This window comes from Podarcis erhardii (assembly GCF_964252035.2).
Source record: "Podarcis erhardii genome assembly, chromosome: 7".
NCBI classification, from domain to species: domain Eukaryota; kingdom Metazoa; phylum Chordata; class Lepidosauria; order Squamata; family Lacertidae; genus Podarcis; species Podarcis erhardii.
The window spans coordinates 74,625,033-74,644,148 of NC_138511.1; the positions used below are offsets into that span (position 1 = coordinate 74,625,033).

Genomic DNA, 19,116 nt, shown 5'->3' on the forward strand with positions numbered 1-19,116 from the left:
CCAGCTCACCTGGCTGGTGCTCACGCCCCCCTCCTGTGGCCATCCAACCAGGTGCCACGGAGGGGGCGTGTTCAGCAGCCTTTTGCTGCAGCACTAGCCTCTCCCTGGCCTCATTCCTCATCGTCGTCGTTTTCGTAATGAGGCATTGCTTATGCCATTGCTGAGAGGGAGAGTTGCCACGTTTGGCCCTCCTGACATACTTATCCTTCAATTAGGGGGAAATGACCTTGTTAACAGAAGAAGTGTGGACTTGTCGTGGCACATAAAGAGATTTGGATGAGGTGGCTGCCTTGTGTCCCGGAACAACGGTGTTCTGGTCCTCCTTCCTGAAGAGAATTGTGTGGCACGGTGTGCAGAACTGTATGGCCATTGAAAAATCCAGGAAACTCTTAAATCGTGCAATAGCCCGTTGGGTGCACTTTTTGTATGGCCGAGTCATTTATCATGACCGTATCCGGATCGGCGACCAAGCTTTATACCGGAATGACGGTGTCCACCTATCGAATCTGGGGAACGACATTTGGTTAGCTAGTGTCAGCAAAGCATCTGGGATTGGTTACAGCTTTGAGGGTATTGGCGGCGAGCCTTTCGGCTCGGGTGGCGCTTAGGCATTGGAATAATGTGTTGTGGTGTGTCGAAGTGCTAGGTGTGGCCATCGCCTATGCCTTCAATGTTTAGGGGTATTCCGTTAAAGGAATCTGGCGGTCGTGTATTCTGTCCGATGCCTGCTTGGCGGGAGGCCATGGCACGACCCTCGGTGACAGCAGGAGGTGAGCCCATAGTTGGATCAGCATCAACAGGCTCCACCTACTGGTGAATAAACCCACTTGTTTCGATCCAATGCCTAAGCCAATACCTTTTCATTGCTGTAATCAATAAAGTTGTGGCCTTTTCTAGCCCATTAACCTTATATCACGTGTCCTTGTGTCTTCATTTCACTTTCACTTCGCGGGGTCGGGTCCTCGAACCACAACCAAGCCTTATGAGGAGCACTTGAAGGAGCTCGGTATGTTTAGCCTGGAAAAGAGGAGACTGAGAGGAGATATGATAGCCATCTTCAAATATCAAATATCTCAAAGACTGTCACATGGAAGAGGGAACAAACTTGTTTTCTCCTTCTCTTGAGGGTTGGACTTGAACCAATGGCTTCAAGTTACAAGAAGCTGTTTGGCAGTGGAACCATTTCCCTTGGGATGTTGTGGACTCTCCTTCCTTGGAGGTTTTTAAGCAGAGGTTGGATGGCCATCTGTCGTGAATGATTCATTTTAGGTTCCTGCATTGCAGAGGGTTGGACTAAATGACCCTTGGTATCCCTTCCAACGCTACAATTCTATGATTCTGTAAAATGGACCTATTCATCCTTCCTAGTTCCTGATATGTAGTGGTGCATATGGTGCAAGAACGTCTATGATGTACACCTACAATTTGAATTACAAATTACAAATATGGTAAAATGCAACATAAGAAATAAAAGAAGAAAGAGAAACACCATTAAAGATCATACAGTATCAAGCAGAGTGTGCCATAATTGCTACAACAGGCAGGTCTGTCAAGGCACTCTGCAATTTTCAAGTTGTCTGTGGAGAAATTACAGGTTTTACTACTGACTGGTGAAACGGCACTTTTCCCCCTGGCACCCTTGGGCCCGCCCTCACTTAAATATAGTGCACCCACCTCACAGAACACCAATTCCACCAATTCCCACAAAGTACACCAGATTATCTTGTGGGGGACTTGTGTGAGGGGAAACTTAATAATTTGGAGTCTCAGGCAGGATGTGATCAAATAAACAATAAATATTTTATTTAACAAAGGAAGTTTATGACACAAGTGGGCAAAACATAGGATACTTCAGATTATAAAGTTATTTCACTTCAGCGCTTTCTCGGTTGTTGCACAGCTGTTGCCACTTAATACTTTGGTTCTTAAACAAGGTGTTACTTCCTGTCAGTTACACACCCCTTAGACAACCCTACTCCTGAGGTACTCCAAGTAAGAGACCCAAGGGATCACTGGTTTGGGAGTCTTCTCTTTTTGTAGAAGAATCTCTCCCCTCTTGACTGGAATGAGACCTAAGTAGATTGTATCTTTCCAGCTTCTACTTCTCCTGGCTCATGCTCAGCCTCCCAGTTAATTCCTGGCCTAATTACCCTAATAGGACACCACACACTGTCCTTCACACTAAGCTCAGAGACTCCTTTCTCTAGCTTGTGATATATTCCTCAGAGTGGATGCTTCTACCCAGAACCAACTCTCTGTATCTCCCAACCTACAAAACTGTCTCTCAAAATCCTCTCCTTTTCAACTCCCCCTCCTGGAACCCCACTCAATCATAAGTTGACATTCGTTTATGATTTGCTGGCAGGGAAAAAGAAAAAGAAAGGTGTTATGTACTGAGTTGAATAGGATCCAAAATGCAGCAATCTGATTGGTCCTAGAAAAATAGGATCCAAAATGAAGCAGTCTGATTGGTCCTAGAACAATAGGATTCAGAATGCAGCAGTCTGATTGGTCCTAGAACAATGCAGCAGTATGACTGGTCCGCAGGAGCCACCCAGTCCAGCTCCAGGGAGAAGTGAATCCACAACCTGATTGGCCTACAGGAGAATCCCGGAATTAGCCAATCACGTGCAGCCCATTGTGTAAATAATGTATATAAAGCAGATATTTTGGGGGAACATTCATTCCTCCTCACCACTATGAGCTGAATAAAGAGCATGAAATCCACTCTCGACTCCGAGTACAGTGGTACCTCGGGTTAAGTACTTAATTCGTTCCGGAGGTCCATACATAACCTGAAACTGTTCTTAACCTGAAGCACCACTTTAGCTAATGGGGCCTCCTGCTGCCACCGCGCCGCCGGAGCACAATTTGTGTTCTCATCCTGAAGCAAAGTTCTTAACCTGAAGCACTATTTCTGGGTTAGCGGAGTCTGTAACCTGAAGCGTATGTAACCCGAGATACCACTGTATATTTCAAAAACACTTGGTGAACCAACCTGCCCAGCAAAAACAAACTTTTCCATCACAACTGGTAGCAGCTCTGTGGGGGTTTTGACAGGAACCTTCCTCACCCTAACCTGGTGATGTCATTTACTGGACTGTCTGCATGCAAAACCTCCTATGACTCGGGCAAGGAGACATCATGGCATTTGGGGGATAAAGGCACATCTATCACCCTGCAAGAATTAGGGAAATGTTGGTTAATATTAGCATAAAGGTTTTGAGGCTCAGCTGAGATAAGGTCCACTGATTTTCATGGTGTTCAATTGGATTTGCATTAAGGGCTAACCGAAGAACAAGCTGGGGATTGAAGTCCAGGTGTCAGGTGAGACATGAGGACAAAAACTTCACTGATGACTAAGAATGTGTCAACACATGCGATGACATGATCAAACAAGCTTCATTTTTCTTTCTTTTGAAAAGAAAGCAGGCAAATTTGCTTTCCTGGCAAACAGATCCAGATGATAGAAACGACTAGACAGGATCCTCAAATGTAAAGATCTAGGCTGATGATAAATAAAGATAAAACTCTTTGCATTACCAAACCTGCTAGCTGTTTCACAAATTTGCATGGGTTGTTGTTGTTGTTGTTGTTGTTGTTGTTGTTGTTGTTGTTGTTTAGTAAATTTAGGGTCATTTTGCATTTGGGTGTTGACTCCATTGCAGTGCTACAGAAGCAGAAGAACAAAGGTCCATGACTTTTTTCCAAGCAGGAGTGATGTTGTCATCTGCTTTTGCTCCAGTATTTGGGAGATGTTCTGGCACGTGAATGAGGTACCGTGGCTTTCACGTTTCACCAATACCCTTCCAAGTGTCCCTATTTTCCAGGGACAGTCCCAGAATTACAGAAGCCGTCCTGGTTTCTGATTTCATCCCGGAATGTCTGGTTTTTTTCCTTTTTCCTCCCCTCCACGTTTTGGAGAACAATTAAAAGTGGTATGTGGAGGTGCAAAAGTGGAGTCCTGATTTTACTGAAAATAAAATACTTGCAATGAATGAAGGAAATAGTGAATCTGGAGCAGAAAGCCCTTCCAATCATTTTGAAGGAAAACGTCACCAATCCACTTTAAATTCTCTAATTGCAATGCTACAGCGGCCAGCAATTTTTTAGGAAACACGTGGAGTGTTGATTCCTTTCTTGTAAATGGAGCCTTACACTGTCTACTCAGAAGGAAGCCCAACTGTATTCAATGTAGTTTACTGCCAGGTAACTGCATAAAGACTAGGCCGCCTGCTTACACAGCAATCCTAAGCATTTTTACTCAGAACTAAGTCCCATTGAGTTCAATAGGATTTACTCTCTAGTTTGTTCCTGATCATGCTCCCAGTTTTTTATTATTATTATTATTATTATTATTATTATTATTATTATTATTATTATTATTATTATCATTCCGTCTTTTTCTCTGACAGGGACTCAAGATAGCTTACAGCTAAAAAAAATATTTCATTCCATTTATCTGTCAAAGGTGTTGAGCATTATCCCTTTCCTTTCATATTCTTTTCTTTACAACAATCCTGCGAGGTAAGGGAGGCAGAGAGGTTGTCATTGGCTCAAGGTGACATGTATATGACATGTATGTGTGCAGCGAGATCAAAGTCAGGAGAAGCTTCCTGATGTGGAATAGGATATCCCTGTCTTCACTGGAGAAATGTTGGGGAGTATGGTTTCACTATGGTTTAGGTAAAAAAAAGGTAAAGGTAAAGGACCCCTGGACAGTTACCGGTAAGTCCAGTCAAAGGCAACTATGGGGCTGTGGCGCACACCTCGCTTCAGGCCGAGGGAGCCGGCATTTGTCCACAGACAGCTTTCTGGGTCATGAGGCCAGCATGTCTAAACTGCATCTGGCACAATGGAACAGTGACGGAAATCAGAACACACAGAAACACCGTTTACCTTCCCGCCACAGCTGAACCTATTTATCTACTTGCACTGGCATGCTTTCGAACTGCTAGGTTGGCAGGCACTGGGACGGAGCAGCAGGAGCTCACCCTGTCATGGGGATTTGAACCGCTGACCTTGTGTTTGGCAAGCCCAAGAGGCTCAGTGGTTTGGACCACAGCACCACCCGCTAAACCTGTGGTTTAGGGCAGATTAGTGTAGAGGAAGTCAGAGAATTGGGAAAACACATTCAAATAACCCGTATGTTGAACCTCCAAACTTAGCTGGGGTGGGATGTAAGTCTGTGTGGCATTCCTGTTCCAAACACTACCTCATCACCCATCATTATTCTGCCCATCAAAAATAAACCGGATGCTCAAAAGCTCTGCATCATTTTGCCACACTGAGTAGCACCTAGAACATTCTTGGTGCTAGGTTTGTTTGCCTATGCACACAATTGTGGACGTATCCCACCCCCCACGCCCACTCCGACTCCACCCAGGAGACTATTGTGCCTTTTGTGGTGTTGGCCCATTTCTCACCAAAAAACAAGTTGTGCAAAGAAATTCAATGGGATTAGACTGTTGAAACGGCCTGCTATTTGATTAAGGTCCCCTTTCCTTGTGAGAACTGTTTGTTCTCTTTTTGTCAAGCTAGGTGTGGAAGGCAGGGTCAAGATAAATATCAGTTGTAGATCCACCCCACACATCCTTTCTTGGCTGGAGGAGGCATAGAAGGCACCTGAAATAAGCTTAAGACGCTGCAGTTCCAGGGCAAAGGAGCAGCCAGGATGGAAACTATATCTGTTTTCCTTCTGCTGGCAGTGGGTAAGTAGGAGACTCAGAAGCCAGCTCTTTGCTTTGGGCTGTTTTCTCCATTAATGGCAGATCAAGCCTCATCTTAACTTATTGTAAAAGTAGGTTCAATTTTGGGTTGACTTGACCTTGTAGCAGCAGTCTACTACAGCTACCTTCACAATGCGTGGAGGAATATTAAAAGCTTGTTGTTTCATTCAGCGTTTGTGCTGTGCTTTTCAGTTAAAAATAGACAAGGTGACTCATAATTATCAATTTATTTTGGGAAGAACAATTTTACAAAAAGGAAATGCAGCAATTGTGGAAGTGGCTGGGGGTGGGGGGGATATTGTACAAAATCAGGAGTACAGAAACCAAGTTGTGGGGGACTTTTTCAGCCCGGTGGGCCAATTCCTTAGCTCCCCCACTCCTGGTGGGCTACTTTGACAGGTGGAATGCATGACAGACACCTAAGGTCACCAAAATGTCCAGTGAGACATTTCTTCCTTTGCAGTGTGGTGGAGCAGTCGATCCCAGTGGGGCTCGACGACCCAGTGGGTCTAGAAGCTGACACTAAATTCAAACCATGCTTTTATGGCAGGGATCATCTCCACTCCAGAGCTCTGATCAGAAGCTGCTGAGTGTGGAACCAATCCCAGTTGGCCTTGCAATTGGCGCCAGACTTAAAAGGACTTGAATACAAGCCCTGCTTTTCATGGAACTATTGGGAACACATTTCAAGTCTCCTGGTTGTTCTTTCCTATCTGCATCTTTACTTGCCCCACCCGCAGGGGTCCAAGGTGTCTTTAGCCTCCTTAAAATCTCTGGGCAAGGGGCTTGGCCTTCTCAATGTCTGTCAGCCTTCCTGACTGCTGACTTTCTCCATGAGCCCAGAGCACCAGTGCCAGATGGAAAGGCATGTTGTGCTCATCAGCAGGATTGATCCAAGGTGCTGGACTTTCAGCACTCTGTTGTGATCCTGCTGACGAGCCCATCTAGTTTTGTGTCTCAGATCAAATCATTTGATAAAGGTAGGTCTTCTTCAAACCCTGTGAAGGATGGGGCTCTGCTTATCATTTCATTTTATAGAATCATAGAATTGAACCATTGGAAGGGACTGCGAGGGTCACCAGCTCCCTGCAACACAGGACTCTTTTTGCCCAATGTGGGGCTCAGATTTACAATCCCGAGATTAACAGTCTCATGCTGTACGGACTGAGCTATCCATTCCAATACAACATCCCCAAAAGGTTTAACCACAAAAACATCATCAATAATAAATATATATATAAACACTATTTCAAAACCGTGGTAAGAATTTACAGATACATTCTTATCACAAAATTAAGACAGGGTAGAAATAGCCATTGAAAAATCTTGCTGGGAAAGGGTCGAAAAGACAATTAACAACAGCATCTGTCTGATGGGAGTTCCAATAGGTAGGTGAAACTGCACTAAAGACCAATTCCTAACTATTATGGAATGGGCTTCCTGATGAGATAATATTTGCAAAGGCCCTCTCCTGCAATGTACAGAGGCCAGTTTGGGTATATAAGGGGTGAAACAATGTTTTAGATATCTGAATCATATGTCCCACAGTTGCGAAGTACACTGAAAATGTTCCCTTGCCAGCCATGGTAGCTTGGGCTTCACTGATTTGTTGCAGGGTATACGTGTGGCTAGATGGCTGTGTTGTCTTCCAGCAAGCCTTGGATGAGATAGCATATTCAGTAGTGGGGGCATCAATCTTATTGCTACTGTTTACCAGCAGAGAGAGGAAGAGGAGGAACAGCGGGGCAGAAAGGTCAGGGTGGTGGAAATGCACCAGTAGACGCACAGTACAATCTAGATAGCATTGGGGCCCTCTCTCTCTCTCTCTCTCTCTCTCTCTCTTGCTGCCACATCACCCTGTTGACTTAGTTTGTGGTCAACTAAGACCCCCTAGATCAAATCTTGATTTGAAACTCAATGGAACACTTCTGGAATCTGCATAAAAAACTCTTGTCTCTCCCTGCGTATGCCTGTAAACATGAAACAGATCTGATGGCTTCTCTCTTGCTGCTTTTTAGGGTCAACCCTGACCTCTCCAGCCGATGCCTCCAGTGGTAAGATCTACTTGACTTGTGGGCCTGAATTTGGGCTGAGGATTTGCCTTGAACAAATGAATGGCAGTGCACTTATAAAACATCCAGGCATTACTCCACCAAACATTGCAAGAATGTGTGGTGGAGGATTCCAGGCACCTTAAGACCTCCACTCCCACTGATTCCACCCCCAATTCCCATGTTCAGTGGGAAGGTTTGAAGGAGAATTTTGCAGGCTTCCTGATCCTGGGGGAGATCCTAAGCGTTTTCTTATAAAGGACACATTCAGGCTGTATACATGCCGTATGTTAAAGCACATGGTTTCCCCCAAAGAATCCTGGGAATAGCAGTTCACCCCCTTGCAGGGCTAGTTCCCAGCACCCTTAACAAACCATAGTTCCCAGGATCCTTTGGGTGACATTTGTGCGCTTTATGCAGCCTCAGACCCAGATAGAGGGAGGAGAGGCTGGCCAAACACATAGCCCTCCCTCCTCCCCAGGGGGCCTTCTGTAAAATGAGTTGCTGGCTTGGGCTCTAACAAGATGCTCCCTTCTCCTCTAGAATCATTGATGTACCCTTATGGGACTGCACAGGGTGACACAAAGAACCCCAAGTCAGATGATGGGACATCTACAAAGATCATCACTGCAGTGCCCTTCAGCTTCTATGGCAAAAAGTACAGCTCACTCTACGTACGTAATGCTTGGCCAAAGCCCCAGTCTACATGTTTCTTGACTAGAAGGGCAGGTGGTACAGAAGTCTGCTCACCTGTGATTGAGATCTAGCAGGCTGCCTTGGACTGACCCATCTTCAGTCTTGCTATCTAATCTAGTTGTCCATCTGTGCATCCATCCACTGCTGATTCCAGGTTTCAAGGAATCTTGGGCAACGTTCTACCTCCTCACCATCACTGTTGCCGCCTACTGATTCTCCTCATTTCTGAGGTCAGGGTTGGCAGGTGTTCAGTTACACCAACCTGGTGTGCCAACTTGAATAAAATATTGGAGGGGGAGTAAGCCCCATCCTGCATGATAAATCACATGATGTCACATACACACACACACCATTTGAATGGCAACGTCCATCAACTTTAGGGGAGTCCAAGCCCCTCAAATATTTTAATGGGGGGCTGAAGGGACCTCAGCTTCTAGGAGTTGACTCCTATGACGCCAACCCTATATCTCTCGGTCTACCTACTTGCTGTCATTCACACCTGTATCTCTCTCCTTTCTTCAGGTCAACAACAATGGGGTGGTCTCCTTTGGTGTGAATGTCTCACAGTACACACCCGACCCTTTCCCGCTGGATTTAGGGTCGCCCTTTGTCGCCCCCTATTGGGGGGATGTTGACAATACTAGAGGTGGGGATGTCCTCTGGAGACAGACTCAGGACTCTGCAGTGCTTAGCCGCTGCACCGCAGATATCAACCAGTACTTCCCAGAGATGTCTTTCACGGCTGTCTGGGCCTTGGTTGCTACCTGGGACCGTGTCGCCTACTTTGGAAGTGCTTCAAAAAAGGTAGGCCTCTCTCTGACCTAGGGTAGCCAGCTGCAGGAGATGATAGGGCCCTGGGTGAAGCAGAAAAGGGACTTTCAGCAGATGAAACATACAAGCAACACTTGCCAAAAATGCCTCTACTCTCCCTGGCCACTCAGCATTGTCCCACCACCATCCCTCTGACCCTTTTCAGCTTGGGGGTTCCCCATCTGGTGCCTCCCACCATTCCTCTGCATCCAGCCAGTCCATGACACAGCCACACAAAAGTCAGAGGTTTGTAATGTTCAGTACCTGGGTCTGAGGTCCCCGCCCCCCGCCGCCCTAACCCTTAATATGCAATGTGAAAATGTAACAAGAGGAACGGATGGGGAACCTGTTGCTGGACTCCAGCCACCATCATCCACAGCCAGTGTGGTCAATGGGGTGGCAACATCTGGAAAACCGCAGGTTCCTCTGTCCCTAATCTAGATGATTTCCCTATCACTCTCGATGAAGAAGACTCCCCCATGGCACTGTCCTACTTTGTGTGCCCCAGAGACAGAGCTGCATCTCTTTGTGCTGTCGTAGCTCCACACTCCCATGTCTCTTTCCTTTTTGCTGCAGACCAACACTTTCCAGGCTGTCTTGACCACCAATAATGAAATCGCTTTCATCATTTTGAATTATGCCAACATCCAGTGGACAACCGGAATAGCAAGCGGTGGGCATCCCAGGACAGGCCTTGGGGGAACCCCTGCACAGGTACTTGATCTGAATAGGAACACTGAGGGAATCTGACCTTTGCAGATTCCGATATGAAACTGACCTGGTCTCTGACCTCCCAGACCAACATGTGGGTTGGAACATCCTTTGGGTTTCATGCTTCTCCAGAGCTTTTGGCCAAAACCAAAAGTATCAAAATATGTGTTTTAAATTGAGATTAAAACCAAACCAAACCACATTTGTTTTGTGACAAAAGGTGTTTGGGATAATCATTATGGGCTGTATCCAATGTTCTCTGTCTGCACAAGCAGGTGGGTGAGTTTTCATTCTGTGCAATGGAGGACTCCGCAACACAAGGGAGAACTCCAGTGCAACAGTTGCGTCAGTGAGAATTCGTTGCTCAACAAAATTACCAGCAACCTGCTTCTGCGTTCTCTTGTGCAACAATTTCCTGCTGCTGCAGAATATTTTGCCTGGGGAACAAGTATACAGCCGAGTGACTTTGACTTGGATACAACGCTTAAGTATGAATTGGGGAGGGAGAGTTTTTTTCCTTTTCCTTTTCTTAATGGACAGATTAAGAGCTCGTCCGCATTCCTGCTTCTCCCATGCCTAGGAAGCATAAGTCTGAGCTGTTTTCTGCTTATCTCACATTTTCTAGGCATGCATCCAAGTGGTTGTGCCTTTGCCCCAAAGCTCCCCCCACCCCACCAAGAAAACCCTGTATTTAGCACTAAATCAGAACAAACAAAAATCCATGGAAAACCTGCCCTTTGTTCCAATTCAGCAGTGGAGTAAACGGGAGTGTGGCTAAGCCCTTAGCGTGTAACTTCAGAATCATAGAATTGTAGAGTTGGAAGGGACCCAACTCCCTGCAAAGGATGCTTCACCATGATATCCAGATATGCTTTGTATGCATCTGAGCCGATTCTGCTCTTAAGCAGGCCTGGCTTTGTAAGCGATCAGATGAGAGAAACCACCTGGGGATGATGGGTATAAGCTGCCTTGCTGAAATCAGAAACAGCAGGCTATCCATGTACAGAGTTAAACTGCCACGTGAACAGTCCAACAGATCAATATTTCCATCCAGAGTGATTTCATGAATGTCGAAATTGTACTGTAAGGTGCAATGCATAACCTACAGCAGCTTTCTGCCAACTTGGTGTCCTCCGCCTGCCACTAGACTATAGCCCCCATCATCCCTGATCACTGGCCATGTGGCCTGGGGCTGATGGGAGTTGCGATCCAAAAGCAGCTGGAGGGCACCAGGTTAAGGAAGGCTGTCTTAAAATACTATCTGAATGTCAGCCCATTAACTCACTAATTGGAAAGAAATTGGAGATGTTAATGTATTTTTCTTCCAGTTATATCAGCAGTTATGCCAAAGATTGGCCCAGCACTAATTGCTGATATCTGGGGGGCGGGTCCTGGATTTTCATTGTGATGGGTTTTTTGGCAAGGGAGGGGTCTCTACTGCCAGGGCTTTACTTTTCCTGTGCTAAGTACAATAACTATTTTGCACCCCAAATGCGGTGGCAATGAACTTGGATTCCACAACCCAAATTTAATTATGCAGAATGAGGGAAATTGCATGCTCCTCTTATCCATGAATTTATTCTGAAGGTTTTGCTTTTTCATTTATTCTGCTTCTGCAACTCAAGGGAGGAACAAGGAACTATACAGGGCATGGCATTTCTGACCTCTGATCGCTGGAAATCTGATTCATTAATGCTTCTAGCTTCTGAAATGTGCAAAGCTTTGCTTGAACAATTTCAGGAAGCAGGCATCCAACAATAAGGGAAGTTGAGGGTTTGCTTGTGGTGTTTCTATGTTTTCTAAATGAAAGCTGAAATTCTTGGTAACCAAATTCTGCAGCTAGTTCCATATTCCTGTGGCTATAACGTGCTTTAGGGCTATTTCACAGCAACCACACAATCACATCTGGCTATTGCTAAATCAGCTTTCAGTTGCCAGTGCAAAAACAAATGAACAAACCTAAAAACCCACTCTTGAAGATTCTGCTGCAGTTATCCCGCCGTCATACATTTATTTGCCCTGATCTGGAGCCTGGGTGGTTGTTATTTACAGATATATCCTGCCCTTCTCCCAAGCTGCTCAACATGACATTCCAGATTCTCTATCCCTGTTTGAGGCAATGATGGCCACCAACTTTGATGGCTTTCAAAGAGTGTCTAATCCTCATTCTTTTGAGGACCCCTCAATAATTTTTTTAAAAATTCAGGGGCTGAGGGAGGCCAGTCGTGTCTCCTCCTCCTTTTTTAAAAGAAATTTTATTTTTCAATTTTTGAAATTGTTTACAATCATACAATCATACAAATTAAATAAGTTTTCCAATAAAAACACATAGTATGACTTCCCTCCCCACTCCTTCTGTGGTTTCTTATGCTTTAATTTTCATTACTGCACCTCCCAATTGTTGTTGTTGTTGTTGTTTAGTCGTTTAGTCGTGTCCGACTCTTCATGACTGCATGGACCAGAGCACGCCAGAGTCTTCCACTGCCTCCCACAGTTTAGTCAAACTCATGCTGGTAGCATGCACCTCCCAATTAATTCTATTGATTGGTTACTCCCTGTGTTTTCCTTAACAAATACATCCACCCCCATTGTTCTGACCGGACACTGAGGTCCAGTGCCAAGGGCTTTCTGACGGTTCCCTCGCTATGAGAAGCCAAGTTACAGGGAACCAGGCAGAGGGCCTTCTTGGTTGTGGCACCCGCCCTGTGGAACGCCCTCCCACCAGATGTAAAGAGAAAAACAACTATCAGACTTTTTAAAGACATCTGAAGGCAGCCCTGTTTAGGGAAGCTTTTAATATTTAATAGGTCATTGTATTTTAATATTCTGTTGCAAGCCGTCCAGAGTAGCTGGGGAAACCCAGCCAGATGGGCGGGGTATAAATAATAAATTATTATTATATATTATTATTATTTAACAGCTTGTTTTAGATTAATCCTGCTAATGAGCTTTGTTGTTTACAAAGGTTTTTCAGATAGTCCATGAATCTTCCCCATTCTTTATTAAAAGTTGTTTCTCCCTGGTTTCCTATTCTTCCAGTAAATTTTGTCATTTCAGCATAATCCATTAATTTAATCTGCCACTCCTCTTTGGTTGGGACTCTTCTCCTCCTGCTGCTGCAGAGGAGGAGGAGAAGGCGGGGGGGAAGCAGCCCCCAGCCCCTGGCAGCAGTCGGAAGAGGAGGAGGAGGAGGAGGAGGCTGAGCACCAGAGAGGAGGAGCCACTGGCCAGTGAGGCCACACTGCCGCCACATTTAGCTCCACCTCCTAGCTCCTCCCAACATCCTGACATCACATCCATGCATCATCGCCCCCCTCCAAATCTCCTTCACAAGTTGGCCTCTGATGGAGAGCAAAGCCATCAGCAACTCTCCTGAGCCTGATGGCTATTTTCTACCTCCACTTCATGCTTCCAAAGACCAGTTTGTGGGAACTGCAGGTGCTGTGTGCTGAGGACCTGCTTGCTGGCTTCCCATAGACATCTGGTTGGCCAGTGTGATAACATTTTGCTGGACTTGATGAGCCACTGACCTTACATTCTTATGCATACGGGGAGTACGTCTGAGACGTGAGGCGGGAAAAAGGCAGCGGCAGGGGTTAACAGTTTAAATATATATATATATATATATACATTTGGTTTTTCAACTTAAAATTTTACAAAAATATATCAAACATAAAAACAAGATTCCAAGGAATCTCCTGGACTTCCATCCTCCCCTTGGTGGGTCCTATTATTAATCCTTTCCTCCCATATCTTTTATGATAAGCCAAATCTTTTACCTCTCCATTATGTGCAGCATTCAACCTTAAACTACAAGTGATATTCCAATCCTACTAACGACTTTAACTGTTTACAATGGTCCTTAAGATAAGTTATACATTTTCCCAATTTCTTATTGAAATTTTTGTCTTCCTGATTTCTGACTCTTTCCGCATTTTAGCCATTTCAGCATAGTCCATTAACTTCATCTACCATTCTTCTCTGGTAGGAACTTTATCTCCGTTCCATCTCTGGGCCAGTAACATCCGCACAACCATGGCCGCATACATAAATAGCCTTTTCTGCTCCTGTGGGATTTCATTTTTTTTTTTTAAATAATTTTTATTGGGTTTTTACATTTTATAACAACAGACACACACACAAAGACAAAGACAAACAAACACACAAATACAATTACATACCCTAAGTTTCTTTACCCACTTTCATTGACTTCCCCCCACCCCCTCCTCTTACATCCCAATTCCAAAATTAATTCAGCAAGTTCTTACCTAACCTCTTAAAGATATTCACATTGCTTTTAAAAATTAAATTCTTTTGTTTATCTATATTCAACTATCCAATTCTCTTATAATCATTAATTTCTTTTTTTTTAAGGTCGATCTAACTTCCCCTTCACAAATTTTCCCTTTATTATATTAATTATAGGTCACATTGACCAGGTAAAACAAAACATAACATTTTATAATTCTATTCTCTCCCCCCCCTGCCCCGGTTTCTGTCCCTTCCTAGACAAATGTCCAGAAAACAAACAAAAAATATTTCTAGCCCGGATTCCTCACGTCCGAGGCGTCTGATTCTCTGTCAGTCCCTCTCTGCCAGCTATATTGGTAGTCCTCTTTGATGGTCCTAAGACCTCGAAGGAGTTCAGTCAGAGTCAGATCATATTTTCTTTCATTCAGAATGTTGAAGAGTGTTTGCTGCGAAAGACCATCTAGTTTTCCATACTCAAGAGAAAAGTCCCAATCATATTGCTTTGTTCTTTCTAGTTTTAATATTCCAAGTACTCCAGGGGCTTCTCTCTTCTTCTTTCTCATCTTTCGCAGGTCTGTAATCCAGAGGTCTTCTTGCTCATACTCTAACGCTGCAGATTCCTGGTTGATATTTTCCACTTGTAGTGTCTGAACTCCTTCTTTTTTCTCTGTCAATTCCAAAGGCATCTCTTCCTGCTCAGCTGCAGAATTTTTATCATACATCTCCTTTGTGCATTCAGCAGAGTTGTTTGTTTCAGGATTCAAGGTCATAAAAACTTTACTCAGAGCCATACTCTGCTCCTGCAGGATTCCCACGAGAAAGAACATTTTTTCTATCTCCGCCAGTAATTTTCCCTCTGCAGCCATTGTAATGTCACTAATTCCCCCTAGGGGGCTTTCAGTTATTTAGTAGTCCTTTTCCAATAATCTGTTACTTTGTTATTATCAATACTTTGTTTCCAATCGCCTCAGTCCAAATGTATCAGCTTTAATTCCAAGAGTTATTAAATAGCAAAATTCTTTACTTTGTCCGCCCGTTTGACAGCTTCTTTGACAGCTGTCAAACTCCTTTCACTTCTTCCTCCGGGACCCAAATAGGACACTCCCGGGTTTTTTGGGGGGGGATACACACAAAGTTCCAAATTCCCTTTCTCTCCAGCACAAAAATCTTATTCTATCAAATTTGTGAGAAACTTTTAAATCATCAAAACAGTATTCATTCCGCCTTAATTCTCCGTTCCTTGCTTTGAAACGTCTATAAGTAGAGGGGGTGCGGACTTCCCTTTAACACATCCCCCGATCGTGCCGAATTCACAGGATAAAATTTTTAAAGTCCAAATTCCACTACTCACGGGTCCTTTGTTATCCAGTCCAAATTTTGGGAAGAAAGTCAGCGCTCTCCGGCCATGGCTTGCGGCTTCGCTCTACTGAGGTAGCGGTCTACTCTCAGCACCACGCCACTCTCCGTACCCTCTCCGCAGCCTTTAAAAAGGCTCTTCGTGGGTCGAGGAGGGCGCTTAAGGTGCCCACCGAGTCACCAAGTCCGCAGGCTTCCGCGCCTGCGGTTTCTGAGGGTCCCCGTGTCGCCGGCACGGCAAGACCCGTCCTCAGCAGAGCCGATTCCCTCCGGAGCTCGGAGGGAATCCGCCATTAGCCGTTCGCGCTAACCCGGAAGTCCTGCTCCTGTGGGATTTCAGCACCTAGAATTCCTAAAAGGAAGGCTTCATCCTTTTTTAACAAAGGTTATTTTAAAAAAAAATTCCAATTCATTATATATCGTTTCCCAAAATCCTTTTGCTACCTTACAATTCCACCACATATGATAAAAGGTGCTTTCTTTTTCCTTACATTTCCAGCAAACATTTGAGCATGTTTTATACATTTTCGTGAATTTACTAGGAGTTAAAGTCAACCAAACATTTCCACACATACATGAATATACAGAAAGGGATCGAGACTGAGGAGAATGTTTCCTATTCTGTGGGGTAGGACAGTACGTTGCTTTTATCCTTTCTCCACTCCCTAGGCTGGATTTGACAGTGGAGACAAGAAAAACTTTTACAACATCCCAGCATCACGCACCCCCAGTGTCCTCAATATCACACAAACCACCAACGTGCAGTTTCCGGGACGATGGGTGTTCCAAGTAGATGAGATTGTTATCGGAGACACAACGGAGATGAGCAAATGCTTGGAGTAAGTGCCAGAGTGTCCTTTGAGAGGGGTGTTTTTGTGTGGATTATTTTAATAATACTGGGTCTGATTTAGGTTTGATGAGGCCCTAAGCTACTGAAGGTAATGGGGTCCTTTATATGTGCAGCTGTCCTTTGTCAACAACAAATTGTCACTGTTTTTTTTTGTTGTTGTTGTTGTTGAATATATGCTATATGGTAATTTGTGGACCTAATAGGTATCTAAAGCCATTTGCACATAACAAAGTTTATCAAAGTAATTGTTGAACTGAAATACAATTAAGAAGAAGCATTTTAATAGTGAAATACAATTAAGAAGTATGTTAACAGTGAAATAATTATGAAGCTCTAACTTAAAATGATTTTTTTATTCATAACAAACTTAATAATGCAAACACACTGGCATTTGGCAATAACAAAAGTTCCTTTAGAAACACAGTTTACAACGACTCATAATCAAGTCTCTAGAAACTTGCTATAACATGAAATAATAATAGGTGTAAATATATGATGCAAACTAGTAATAATTATAAATAGCAGAATGTAGGCACCCTATATATAGAAATGAGTGACATTTTAGGGAGCAGGCTAGCAGGCCATTACTTACATCACAGGAGCCTACACAACACAAAAGACTGTTGCTGTATGTAGGTTTTATTTTATTTGTTTGTTTATCTTATATTTTGGAAATGTACATCCAGTTTTTTTCCCTTTACTTTTTTGGGGGGTCCCTGAGAGAGTGGGGCCCTAAGCTATAGCTTGTTTAGCTTATACATAAATCCGGCACTGTATTACATTTTTTAAAAGATCCCTACACACATTCACTGTTCTTTATAGACAAGGTTACTGGAAGCTGCCTCTGCTGGTGACATGCTCATTCTAGGCTTGTGTTTTAATCTTCCAAGCTGTCACAATGTTCCCTTAATAATGTGTGGGTGGAGATGTGGCAGAGGCTGTTAAGAAAAAATTAGCAAGTTGCTAAAACAGGCAGGAGTAGGGATCTGCTTTTCAGTACAAATGTTTCTGTCTCTTTTCACTAGATGAGACCACCTGCAACTCAAGAGAGCCCCCTCCTCATCCACCGGTGTCAAGACAGGATGTACTCAAATCTTTGCAAAGATCCCTCTGCTGCCCCCTATAGGCTTGGAGCCATGGCTGATTATGGCGTACCAATAAAATGGCTGTGCTCTCGTTGCTACTCTCCTTTGTCTGTTCCCTGAGTGACTGGAGCTGAACGTGCTTTTTGAAGTCAAGAAATGCAGGAATGCGTGTGTGCATGTGTGTGTGCATGTGTGCCTTTGATGAACAGAGGGTCTAAGGCTTAATCTTACATGAAAGTCATGCCTTCTGAATCTTGACCTCCTTGACTGTCACAGTGGAAAGCAAAGACTCTTCTGGCAGTGCCCTGATGCCTCAAGCAGCAGCAGCCTCAGCAGCAGAAATACAGACCATGGCACTTTCCTCTCAACACTGCTATGCATATTTTCCATGTGGTGGGGGAAGCTGCACCTGTTGAGCTTCTGCCTGTCATGCAGAGCAGACAATGCCATTTGGGGTGTGAAAGACCCAGTTCCTTCCAGGTTATGAACTCTGGCTTCGAAAACTGGTTCCAGGTGCTGAGTCAGCCCCACCAGCATCCGCAAACTCAAATCATTGTGCTCCAGTTGAATTGGATGTGTGGCCTCTGTGTGTGTTTTAAAGTCACCAGTGTGCTAACATTTACATTGCAGAGCATGTAAAGATTAAGCAGGATGTGCAACCGCTGTGCAAAGACCAGAGACGAGGTGCATGAGATAAATAATGAGCCACACCTCACATGCTTAAAGCCAGTGGCAGATATTATGTTGTCAGCTGCTGTTCTCTGCAAAGAGAGTCTGTTGTTGTTGTCAATAATAATAATAATAATAATAATAATAATAATAATGCATTTTTGCAAGTTAAAGAAACACCAAACAATATTCATCATTATCTCTTATCCTCAGACTTTCCAATCCATCTCTCCGTGGCATTCTGGGTAGTCTTTTGTCTGCTGCATAATCTATTATTCTACCCATTTTCATCTCAAATCCTCCTCTATTTAATGTTATCTGCTGCTCACATGCTCATTCCTACTTGTAGGTTAAAGTGACTATTATACCCTCTGAGATACTCTTCAAAACACTTCCACTCATCTCTGATCTGTGACTCATCCTTATTTCTTAGCAAAGAGAGTCTTTTGGAGAACCACTTTGCTGCACAAGACCTCCCCATCAACTCTAATTCTGTGGCCGAATACATACCATATTTTTCTTCCATTTGCCATTATGTGATTGAATCCCACCCCAAAATAGTGACAGTCTGAATGGAAGCACCTACAACAGGGGTCAGCAAGGCTTACTGGGCATGGGACAGATCATTCCCACAGAGATCCTCTGTGGGCCGGGCCAGCACAGCATGACACCAGAAATCACGTGCTCTGGTCCATGGGATCACGAAGAGTCGGACATGAATAAATGACTAAACAACAACAAGGTGCTGCTGGAAGGAATTTTTTTAAAAAAAATCCAGCTACAATCTATCTGTGATGCAACAGCGCCACTGCCTGGGTACCGGTGAGAAATACACTGTGGGAAATGGGAGGCGTCATGTGATCTCGATTGGTTGCCACACAAGGCAATGATGGTAACATTTTGCCCTG

The 19,116-nt window shown here is 44.2% G+C and overlaps 1 protein-coding gene across 1 annotated transcript; it reads left to right on the plus strand.

Annotated features, from left to right (window-relative positions):
- The first annotated feature begins 5,586 nt into the window (after positions 1–5,586).
- On the plus strand, positions 5,587–17,633 carry LOC309346001 (sushi, nidogen and EGF-like domain-containing protein 1). The gene is made up of 7 exons (XM_081869614.1): positions 5,587–5,711; positions 7,748–7,783; positions 8,324–8,454; positions 8,999–9,280; positions 9,863–10,000; positions 16,274–16,443; positions 17,480–17,633. Exons 1-7 carry the CDS (start codon positions 5,675–5,677, stop codon positions 17,481–17,483), a joined length of 798 nt encoding a protein of 265 aa, XP_081725740.1. The 5' UTR covers positions 5,587–5,674; the 3' UTR covers positions 17,484–17,633.
- The last annotated feature ends 1,483 nt before the right edge of the window (positions 17,634–19,116 follow it).

Bases quoted from the DNA above. Each gene is read 5' to 3' on its own strand.
- LOC309346001 (XM_081869614.1), top strand. From the start codon at position 5,675: ATGGAAACTATATCTGTTTTCCTTCTGCTGGCAGTGG. The intron at 7,784-8,323 runs GTAAGATCTACT...CTTCTCCTCTAG, and splicing joins TCCAGCCGATGCCTCCAGTG to AATCATTGATGTACCCTTAT. The intron at 8,455-8,998 runs GTACGTAATGCT...TCCTTTCTTCAG, and splicing joins AAAAGTACAGCTCACTCTAC to GTCAACAACAATGGGGTGGT.